The following is a 10,805-nucleotide window of genomic DNA, read 5'->3' on the forward strand; positions in this document are numbered from 1 at the left end:
ACCATTCACACAACACTGAATGAACAAATATACACATCCTCTGAATGATGTTCTCATATGTACAAGAACTTAAACTAAGAAATAAAATAGTTTTGTGATTCTAACTATGTTTTATATAAATATTATACCAATAATTAACGACAGTAACTAACACAAGTATAATTTTTAGTTTTAACTAAACAATAACCTAATTAAACATAAAATAAAAAACTAAAAGTAGCTGCTAAAAATAAAAAATAAACGTCAAAAGGATAATTTCAAACCGTTCTATAGTTAGGTGGTTCCTACTTCCTATACGATTTTCACCCAGCGAAAGCACTTGAGAAACGCAGTGGGAAACGTACAGGAACATAGTTCGAATCGATAGAGTGAAACGTGAAGGCGACGACTCTGGAAACATTCACTGGTGTATTTGAGAGAAAGAGAGAGAGAGAGAGAGAGAGAGAATGGTGGTGGGGGGAGGGAGGCAAAGGGCGGCGTCGATGCTCCCCTACCTCGTGAAGACGCTTCGGAAGGAGCCTCTCAAACCCACGAATCAAACCCTACCTTCTCTCAGGTCTCCTCTAAACCCTAATTTGATTCGATTCATTGCTTCAATTGCAATAAACCATCTGTTTAGTGATTAATTTTTGGCCCTTTTTTTTTGGGTTTTGGTATAATCAGGAGGACGTTTTCGCTGTACGATCAGATCAATCTCATCGACACCGTCCCCGATGATCAGCTTCGGTTTCAAGGGTATGTTGTTGGATCATTACTTCGGTTCCTAATTTTATAATTAGATTTGCTGAGAAATGGAACAGTTATTTTGTTAGGACATGTTTGTGAATTGGAACGGTGGGATAGTTTAGATTGATTGTAGGAGTTTTTTTTTTTTTTTTTTACAAAAAATGCTGATCTAATTATTACTTTACATGCCTTTACATTAAGTTGAGAATTTGAGATCTTTTATATATTGTCTTAACAAATAATGCCCGTTGCTACGGAAAATTATCTTCAAATCAGCATTAATCATAGTGAAAAGGATGAATAGCAAAATCAATTGGAGTAGGAGAGAATAGGAGAGAGAAATGGTGAAGAAGCGAGAAGAAAATGACTTTTTGATCAATACTACATCAGAGCTGTGTACAAAAAACAATTATCTATTTTCTTATCTTGTAAGCAGCTTTTTGCAACTTGTTCTTTTTATTCTTGTAGGTACTCCGATACGGGATTTACTATCAACAAAGTAAAGTATGAGGGCAGCTTGCTTATTGTGGAGAACAAAATTATGTCGTGGGCCCCGAAGAAATTTTCGGAAATAACTACTGAAAGGTAGATTTCCATTTGCTTCTAAAACTCATTTTTGGATAACAGCATAGATTATCCGTCATGTGAATGTTCCAATTTATCAAACTTGAGTACTATTTTGGTTTATTCTAGAATAATTAATCCCTATTCTCTAGAGAACTATATTGCTTATTTCTTTTTTTAAAGTAATGTCGGTGTTTATTTACTAACGCATCGATCTTGTTTAAATAGCACAGTTTATCAATCTTTCAAGTTCTCAGGCCTGTTCCAGGTAATTTTCTCTATATTCCTCCGCTGTCATATTCTGCTACTTAGTTTTGTATGGTGAAACAGTTGTCATGTTTGAAAGTAACTGCAAAATTTGCTTGTGCTTTATCTTAGCTTCCCTTTGTCTTGTCTTGGAGACTCTTCTGTTCAAGTGAATTAAAAGGCCTACTACATCAACACTAGTGTGATGTGTATGAATGTGCATAATTATATGTGCTTAAATACATATCTTCTTCTTTAAGTGGAATTTATTAATCAAATTAAATTATGTCCAGCAGCAAGTGAGGTAGATGAGTACAAATACATTTAACTTACATTATTCTTTCATTTGAGACTAATGGACTAGCGGTCTAGTAGTTTAAGCTTGAAGTGAGTTAAGAAGTTAAACTCAACTGAGCTGTAACTTTTTGCTAAATGAGGCTGGTGACAGCAATCTAAAGACATTGGGTCAATCTGTTTTGACCTATATCCAACTTGTGTGACTTATCAAAATAGGATCTTAGCTACATGCTTTCTTAGATTTTGATCTAGAAATTGTTTTCAAATTTAAATGAAACAAATTTAAATATATAAGGATATATGGAACAAATTTACGAGGTTTAGGGAAAACGCTTAGCTTAACAAGACTTCGGAATGCTCCAAATTCGCAAACATGCAGGGATATCCTTGAAATGCAATTGAACCTGAATTTGGCAAAGCCTCCTGAGTACCATCATAGCTCCTTGTATTTGTAGATGGCATAGTTATAAATCAAATATTATTGCAGAGCTGCTTTATTAACCAAATTGTGGCCTTTGAATAATTTTTAAATAGCAATATATATTGCATGTCTTGATGCTTGTTCATAGTTGTCTATCGATTTTCTAATTATCTTACCATCTGCATTTTCCGTATGGTTGCCTCAGAGATTCTGATTCTTGGCTGCGGAAGAAATGTTGAACCAGTGAGTCCTGCGCTTCGCCGTTTTATTAGATCTACAGGAATGAAATTGGAAGCAATCGATTCTGTATGTATATTAAACACTTGACGTGCTTTTTTTTTATATTCTTTTGCGCATCTAAATGCCTACTCTTCTTTTTGTCCTTGAAGATAGGAGAGAACTATAAATGCTGTTTTCACTAAATGTTGTTGTGTTAATATCATTTATTCTGTGGCCTAATACTTGCATTATTCGGCAGAGAAATGCTGCCTCAACTTACAATATTCTGAATGAGGAAGGAAGACCAGTTGCTGCTGCACTTCTGCCCTATGGAGTCACTTCATGAATTGTGCTAAACTAGCTAATTCACTTGCGTTGAGAGTGATGTTCCAGTGCATTTCTTGGTCCAGGATTAGTTTGTGCAGTGATGAGAGTAAATGACTTTAATTAAAAACACAAGAAATTATACTATAATCAAATTTTGCCTTGTATTTTTGCTAGTGTAATTCAGCTGCTGTATGACTTAAATAATATCTGTAGAACCATTTTGTAACTCTATTATCCAAATTTGTATTCACGCTGAAGAAATTTACCTCTTTTTAATTGAGAAGTGCTTGCTATATATATATATATATATATATACAAGTAGAAACATCTTTCACCATCGTCAGGTTCGCTTAGTAACTGCGAGAGAAATTACTGCTAAGCTTTACTGCGTTGAAACAGTTGTGACGCTGAATATAGCCCCATTAATGTACACGAGTAACTTCTCTTAATTTGAAGTTAAGGTAAGATCAATCAAAGTTACTGATCCTCAGAAACTTCTAACAAGGTAACAGAAAATCCATTAAATCTAGACCCCTCACCAATTAATCCCAGCATTCTATCACTCTCAACCCTATATAAAAAATCCTCAACTCTCAACACAACCGTCCTCTCTCCCGCTGAAAACGAGAACTTCAATGAGAAAGCCTGCAACAAATTGTGAAGCATTCGTCATCCTTGCAGCGGCGGTGCTTGCTGCTGCATGGCCCCCATGCACTGCAGCCGCGCGTCTGCCGCCACGCAGAGAGATGCTCTTCTTCCTCAACCCAGACTGGGGCCTCTGCTGGCGGTACACCCTCAGGTCCCACGACTGTGCGGTCGACACTTTCACGTCCTTCTTCGCCTTCCGTCCACTCCGCCTCAGCACCGGCTGCTGCAATGCCCTATGGGGCATCGACAACAACTGCATCCTTAGCTGGCTCAACCCTCTCCTCCCTCTCTTCAAGTCTCGTTGCCGTTCTACCCGAGGACGCGTCGGACACGACGTAGACAAAGAGGAGAGTCCTGTGGGTGCACTAAACCCGAGCGCTTCGGTCGGAGGGAGTGTACCAAGCAGTGCAAGTGTAGGAGAGCCACCGAAACCCGAAGAGGCGAAAGGTGGAAAAGTTGTACAGGGGAATGCACCGGCAGTGCCTCCGGCTGTTGATCAAGGCATTGGGCCTAGTACTAGTGGTTTTAGCACACCGCCGAGCGCCCGAGGGATCGAACCAGTAGCTAGCCCAGGAGTTGCACCTTCTAGTTCTCATGTAGAAGGAGCTGAACCATCTCCTTCCCCCTTAATAAACTCTCATGCCGTAGCACCAACAAGTCCTCACGGAGAAGAGCCATTCTCTAATGGTGATCGAGGAATCGAACCATCTCCTTCCCCCTTAATAAGCTCTCCTGTTGCTGCACCGACAAGTTCTCACGGAGAAGAAGAGCCATTATCTAATGGTGATCGAGGAATTGAACCATCTCCTTCTCCCTTAGCAAGTTCTCATGCCGTAGCACCGGCAATTTCTCATGGAGAAGAAGAGCCATTCTCTAATGGTGATCGAGGAATCGAACCATCTCCTTCCCCCTTAACAAGCTCTGATGTTGCTGCACCGACAAGTTCTCACGGAGAAGAAGAGCCATTATCTAATGGTGATCGAGGAATTGAACCATCTCCTTCTCCCTTAACAAGTTCTCACGTTGCAGCACCGACAGGTTCTCACGGAGGAGAAGAGCCGTTCTCTAATGATGATCGAGGAATTGAGCCGTCTCCTTCCCCCTTAACAAGCTCTCATGCCATAGCACCGACAAGTTCTCATGGAGAAGAAGAGCCATTCTTTAATGGTGATCGAGGAATCCAACCATCTCCTTCCCCCTTAACAAGCTCTCATGCCGTAGCACCGATAAGTCCTCACGGTGATCGAGGAATCGAACCATCTCCTTCTCCTTTAACAAGTTCTCACGTTGCAGCACCAACATGTTCTTATGGATACGAAGACGAACCACACTCTAATGGTGATCAAGGAATTGAACCATCTCCTCCTCCTTTGGAGCCAATTCACACTGGAAATGGAATTGTGCCATCTCCAAGCCCCTCATCCGCTCCAAATTCTAATAGTGATGATGGAATAATTGGACCTAGCTCTCAACAAGGAGATTTATTGAGCTCGAGTGCGCGAGCACCTTCGAGTTCTAGTGGGGCACAAGAGCCATTTCCTAATGGTGATCAAGGGATTGAACCATCTCTTTCTCCATTAGAGGTAGGATTGGCGCCAAGATCTAGTATAGTCCCAGGACCAATTTCTATTGAAGGATTTGAACCTTCTCCTTCTCCCTCGGAACAAATCAATTCTTAACTTGGAAGGAATAGAAGATTAGTTAGAGTTATAGAGTATCAAATTTTCTTTTGTTTCTTTTATCTTTTATATAAAAAGGACATTACTCGATCGGCGAAGATACAAAGGAGATCGGAAGAGTGGAGATGGGTATCGAGCGAAGGAATTGTAAAAGGTTACAGGTATAAGGTATATGAAGTATACATAGGAAGCATATTTATGTTTGGAAATTTTCGACCTGGAATAATCAAAAAGATGTACTGATTTACAATATTCAATAGAACATTTCTTACTTCTTATGCGGAACCAATTATTAAACTTAATCAAGTTACTTAGTACAATCTGAGCATAACGAAACTCGTCCACAGTTTAGTGCACTGATTTTTCTAAAGCACTCAATATAAAATAATTAATTTTGCAAAAAGTTATATATATTAATTTTGCAAAACATTATATGTATATTTGTTAATTTGCCATTCTTATCATCCTATTCTGTTATTGGCGATTCAATTTGTTTGAAATGTGAATTAGATTTTGGTCATTGACTGTTTCTTGTAAATTTGCCAAGAAGATGAATCCACTTATTCACTTTCTAATGTCCCATGCTCAACTCATTCTGTACATGTTAGGAAACCAAAATGATATATAGAGTCAGCTAGCGTCGCGACGCACACCGTTTGGTAGCACTCTTGATCGCCGCACTGTGACAACCCGACATGCGTTAACGTGTGAACGCACAAGCTCCGAATTGGAGCTTCTAATATTACACTGACACGGCTGAACCAAACAGGTCCTTACTTTGAATGACAAATAAAAGAACACGGATTCATACCATATCTTTCATAGATGTCAGAATCTGCAGTGCTTAGCTGGACTCACCGCAACTTACAAAGCCTATTTATAGTAAGAAGTCTCTTATCAAATTACGGATAAGCCGACTTTTGTATCAGTCACTCCTCGCCGTCCAACATGCCATCGCGATCTTTCCCTTCCTCTTTTCCATCCAATAACATGAATCTGTACCTCTTAGCACACGCGACGAAGAAAATCAAGTCGACAGCATTAAGTGCTGCTAGTAGAAAATAGAACCTGTCCATGTGACCCTTGTTGAGATTCTCTGATATCCACCCGATCTGATCGCCTTTGCTTGTTATGCCCATCACTATTGTCACAAGCAAGCTGCTCACATAACTCCCCGCCGACATCGATGCAACATAGAGAGCGCTTCCGAAGCTCTTTAATCCGTCTGGAGTCTCATTATTGAAGAATTCCAGCTGACCCACATACATAAACACTTCGGAAGCTCCGATTAGCACATACTGAGGTATCTGCCACAGGATACTCAGAGAGCTCGAGCTTCTGCAGGTGTTGCAGGCTCTTTTAGCATGTTTCAGCCTCTGTATTTCCACTACTCCTGCAGAGATCATTGCGATTGATGAGACGACTAACCCGATTCCCATTCTTTGTAGTTCGGTTAGCCCCTTAAGCTTGCCCTTTGATACTCTCGAGACGAAGGTAACGATGTAGAATCTGTACAAAAGGATGAAAATTACCACGCCTAGTATCTCGAAGATAGATATGCATGCTGGAGGGATGTGGAATCCGGAGACTGAAGTTTTCATGACCACGCCTTGTTCGATAAATACTGAAGACATCTGAGAATAGACGACCGAGTAGATTATGGTGCAGAACCATATGGGAATGAGTCTCAGAATGCACTTGACTTCTTCCACTTGCGTGATCGTGCAGAGGCTCCATGGCTGCGAAGGACGGTGCTCGTCTTGCGAAGGAGATTCAGGGTATGTAACAACTGCCGCCCTGTCCAAAAACCTTGAGGAAAATAACCGATCACCGATTCTCATAATAGTAAAATAAAATGATCATAAATTCCTACACTTTTTTGGATTCTAAACCCCTCAACTAACTTCTTATTCGGTGGCAATATTACTTAGCAGTTTCCATAAACACAGTTACCTTATCTTTCCTCGACTAACGAACTTTCCACTATACTAAGTTACAGTGGCCATTAGGTGTGGAGGAACTTTGTGAAATTAAACAACACATTAATTGAGGGTCAAAATCTTAGAAACTGATCTTTTAGATGAGCTTAAGTAGTGCTTCAATGGAATTAAAAAGAGTACTGTAGTCTCCCTAAGCCATGAGATCTACTAAGGCTGTTTTCTTTACCTGAAGTCCGGTGTATGCAGTATCTTTCGACCTCCGTTTATGGCGCAGTGCTTCGCATCAACTTCATATAGTTTCTCTTCTTGTGGAGGTACTCTAACCTTCCAATTCCTTACAGCAGCAACAATTACTTGTGAGACTCTTGTGAGAGGATTCCCACCAGGCTTGAAATGCCGATACCACGGAGTTGCCGCGAAGAACAACACCAATGCGAGAAATGCGGCCGCCGAAGATATCCAAAAGCTCAGCACCCACCTCCCTTTATCCTCAAAGTACGCGACGAGAGTGTTCGAAAAAAGAGTTCCGAGGTTATTAGCCATGAAGAAATAACTAAAGAAGGCCATCTTTGACGGTCCTTCCTCCGGGTCTTCTTCGTCGAACTGGTCCGCTCCGAATGTAGTGGCGGCCGGCTGATAGGCCCCATTTCCTAGGGCTATCTGGTATATGGATAAGTAAAATATAAGGATCTCGAGTTTCGTCGGCGGCGCACACTTTTGTTTTCCATCACCAGGGGCGCATGATTTGAGCAGAAGGAAGTAAGATGACAGTGATAACTCCAGCAACCCCTGTTTGTCATGCATGTTTCTGCTTTCAGGCAATTTCCATTTCCCGCTTTGTTTTGCAAATGTAAAGTTTGGTAATGCAGAGTTTTTCCAATTTGGTAGCCTAGTTTATAGTCTGAGTTAGGAAGTACTGACTTACAGCAAGAAAGATTATCTGAAACACGGCGCAGGTCCTGTATCTGCCCCAGTAGGAATCACTGACAAAAGCCCCCACCAGCGAGAATACGTAGGCGGTCCCCGTCCAGTTGCTCACGCGGTTCGCCGCCTCCGCATTATCCAGCTGCAGCACTCTGGTCATGAACAGAACCAGATTCACCCCTACACCGAAGAATGCCAGGGTTGCTAGCCCTTGATTCACTGTTTCACAATCAATCCAATCAAAACGTATATTACAAGGACACGATATATTTGAATCCATGTTCATGACTAATCATTTTCATGACTAATTCAGAGGAATTATTGAATATTATGTATGGTAACCCACCTAGCAGAAGAATCCCCGGAAACCATCCACCTGTTTTCCTTCTGATGGCAGGGTGGCCATTCCAATCAACCGATCCATCTCTTGTGACGATGCTATCATTTCCCATCTTCTGTTGCACTACTTCTTGCTTCTCGACTTGTTCCTCAATCTGCAGATAATGATTACCTGCATTTTCCTGCTTTGTTGAAAGGAAAAGTGTTGCAATTAATTTGCTCAGTAATTGGCTTGGAAGGTATTTGATGATGACTCGAATTAAATGCGGGCCGAGTACTTTTGGTTAATTACTCACCCCCAAAGGCTCAGCCATGATTATGGGCTGAGTTATATATGGGTTCCTCCTCAAAACCCAGAGGAGGCTTTGCATGCCATTGGAACTTGGGAAGGTAAGAGAAGGTGGTGTGCCTTCTGATGGGGATGGAAGTGTAAAAAATGCGGAGCAATGAGGTAGTATGCTATTTTTCTCTCTCTTCTCTTCTTTTTTCTCTCGCCTTGTAAACCTGCAGGTGGATGGCTGTTTTATTACTAGCCGGGAGCAGTTCCCACGTGTTTGTGTTCTGCGACGCTCCTAGGTAGTGTTTGTTTCCACGTAAAGAGATACGGAAAGTAAAATATTTTTTTTTTTTTACGTTGTAACGATTCAATCCGCTGGTAATAATAACTTATTGGTTTCAAGTTATTGATTTAAAAATATTTTAAGTCCAGTTATTATTATTAGTATCTTTGGTCCTTTATATACAAAATTACTAGACGATGTGAGACTAGTGTTCATGAACTCCCCAACGACGCTTTGTTGGGAAATTCCCAATCTATTGTTACATATTAATTTTGCCTTCATCGATTCAAGAGTTCATTGGATGTTTCTTATTATTACAATAAAAAAAACAAAAACTAAGCTCTAAGAGGGAAGAATTATAACCCTTGATTAGAGATAAAACTAAAATATAATAGCAAATCATGGATTTTTTTTAAGGAGGTGTCGCTGAGTTTCCCACTAAAGCTTTTTACAGATTAGTGAGAAAAATCTGAACAAGAATTTTAGTTCTATGTATTAATATTTTCCCCTTGTGTTTGATAGGAATTAATGAAAATTGGATGAAATAGGAGGAAGTAATGTGACTCCCCCACCCCCATGCGCTTGCTATTCCTGCCATACAAAGAGATATTTTTTTTTCCCCCTCTAATGCAATTCCAAATGAGGATAGTATTTAATCCAATTTTGGGATGTTCGCTACAANTTTTTTTTTTTTTTTTTTTGAAAAAGGTAGCATGCTATGTGTTTTATTTATTTTTAAAAAATAAACTTAACTAAAAATGTGACGCAACTAGGCTTCGAATTTGAAATATCTGATACCAATCATCAATTTTTTTACGACTTGCATTAGAAACTGTTTTTTTTTTTAGTTCAATTTTACCCATACCATATTTACCGTTGACCTATTACGAGCCTATTTGCTTCTGCAGTGCCCATTAACTACAGAGAAACAGCAGTGAACAAGTGTGTAGCTTCTGCTACCGGGAGGTTATATTTTCAGAAGTGCTCTCGGGAAGAGTCCAAATTTTCTGGTGTAGGGGGTTGGTGCGACTTCTGGAAGCATATGTGCTGTGGCGACCAGCCCCAGCTCCTCCCCTATGCGTGCTTTTACAATCGCATGACTTACGTGAGTGCTTTCAATTTTTTTTAATAAACATTAAATAAATATATAAGTAAAAATAATCTAGGTTATACCTCTGTCAAATCAAAAAATAGAAATATATACATGCGTCTATACGTAGGAAATTAATATGTAGAGATTTTAAATTTGAGATATAAGTTCGTGGATGTGGTATTCAGTTTAATACAGAGATTTTTTTTTTATAACTGATGATCATTGGTAGTACCAAAATACAGTCCATTTTTCATATAGCGATTTATCATTCAATATATGAGAAATGTGTTACAAATAAAATTTTGAAATTGTATTGGATTGAGCATATCCAAACTCTGCTCAAAAGCTCGAGTTAAATGGAAAAGTAATACTATCCGTACATTCTATATTAGAATGTAAAATTTATATCTGTTGGTCCTCCATGGGTTACACTAATCGACTTATGTTGCCGTTTTTTAATTAAGTTCTAAAAAATTTGGAATATAGGTATGTAGAATATATACTCTCCTAAGAATGATGCATAGATAACATGTCTTAAACGGCATCAGCATCACCTGTTCTAAAAAAACTGTGAGCCTTCTATAATTTTGATAAGGGCTTTTTTTGCATTTAACCCTCTAACAAATTTTTATTTTAAAAATAGTTTTGTCAAAATTTAATTTACAAAAATGGCTCTGGGCCTTCCACGGAGGCGCCACGTCAGCGCCACGCGGGCGGGGCCAGGGGCAATGTGTTAAGTTAAACACGGTGAACCATTCACCGTGTTTAGACACGGTGAATGGTTCACCGTGTTTAGTATGTATATTTTGTATGTTGAAAAGA

At 39.6% G+C, this 10,805-nt stretch overlaps 2 protein-coding genes across 2 annotated transcripts; one reads left to right on the plus strand and one right to left on the minus strand.

Moving 5' to 3' along the window:
- LOC109713650 (NADH dehydrogenase [ubiquinone] 1 alpha subcomplex assembly factor 3-like) lies at positions 285-3,076 on the plus strand. Its single transcript, XM_020237814.1, has 6 exons — positions 285-556; positions 664-735; positions 1,195-1,311; positions 1,524-1,558; positions 2,460-2,560; positions 2,733-3,076. The coding sequence occupies exons 1-6, from the start codon at positions 447-449 to the stop codon at positions 2,817-2,819; spliced, it is 522 nt and encodes a 173-aa protein (XP_020093403.1). The 5' UTR covers positions 285-446; the 3' UTR covers positions 2,820-3,076.
- LOC109714483 (protein NRT1/ PTR FAMILY 7.3-like) lies at positions 5,811-8,474 on the minus strand. The gene is made up of 4 exons (XM_020239126.1): positions 8,338-8,474; positions 7,993-8,210; positions 7,294-7,856; positions 5,811-6,936 (listed from the first exon to the last, which is right to left on the minus strand). The coding sequence occupies exons 1-4, from the start codon at positions 8,441-8,443 to the stop codon at positions 6,057-6,059; spliced, it is 1,767 nt and encodes a 588-aa protein (XP_020094715.1). The 5' UTR covers positions 8,444-8,474; the 3' UTR covers positions 5,811-6,056.

Source organism: Ananas comosus, linkage group 8 (assembly GCF_001540865.1).
Source record: "Ananas comosus cultivar F153 linkage group 8, ASM154086v1, whole genome shotgun sequence".
Lineage (NCBI taxonomy): Eukaryota > Viridiplantae > Streptophyta > Magnoliopsida > Poales > Bromeliaceae > Ananas > Ananas comosus.

Excerpts from the sequence above, each read along its gene's own strand:
- LOC109713650 (XM_020237814.1), top strand. The coding sequence starts at position 447 with ATGGTGGTGGGGGGAGGGAGGCAAAGGGCGGCGTCGATGCTCCCCTAC. Across the intron at positions 557-663 it reads CAAACCCTACCTTCTCTCAG|GAGGACGTTTTCGCTGTACG; the intron begins GTCTCCTCTAAA and ends TGGTATAATCAG. Across the intron at positions 2,561-2,732 it reads AATTGGAAGCAATCGATTCT|AGAAATGCTGCCTCAACTTA; the intron begins GTATGTATATTA and ends ATTATTCGGCAG.
- LOC109714483 (XM_020239126.1), bottom strand. The coding sequence starts at position 8,443 with ATGGGAAATGATAGCATCGTCACAAGAGATGGATCGGTTGATTGGAAT. Across the intron at positions 7,857-7,992 it reads TTCAGATAATCTTTCTTGCT|GGGTTGCTGGAGTTATCACT; the intron begins GTAAGTCAGTAC and ends CATGACAAACAG. Across the intron at positions 6,937-7,293 it reads CTGCATACACCGGACTTCAG|GTTTTTGGACAGGGCGGCAG; the intron begins GTAAAGAAAACA and ends ATTTTCCTCAAG.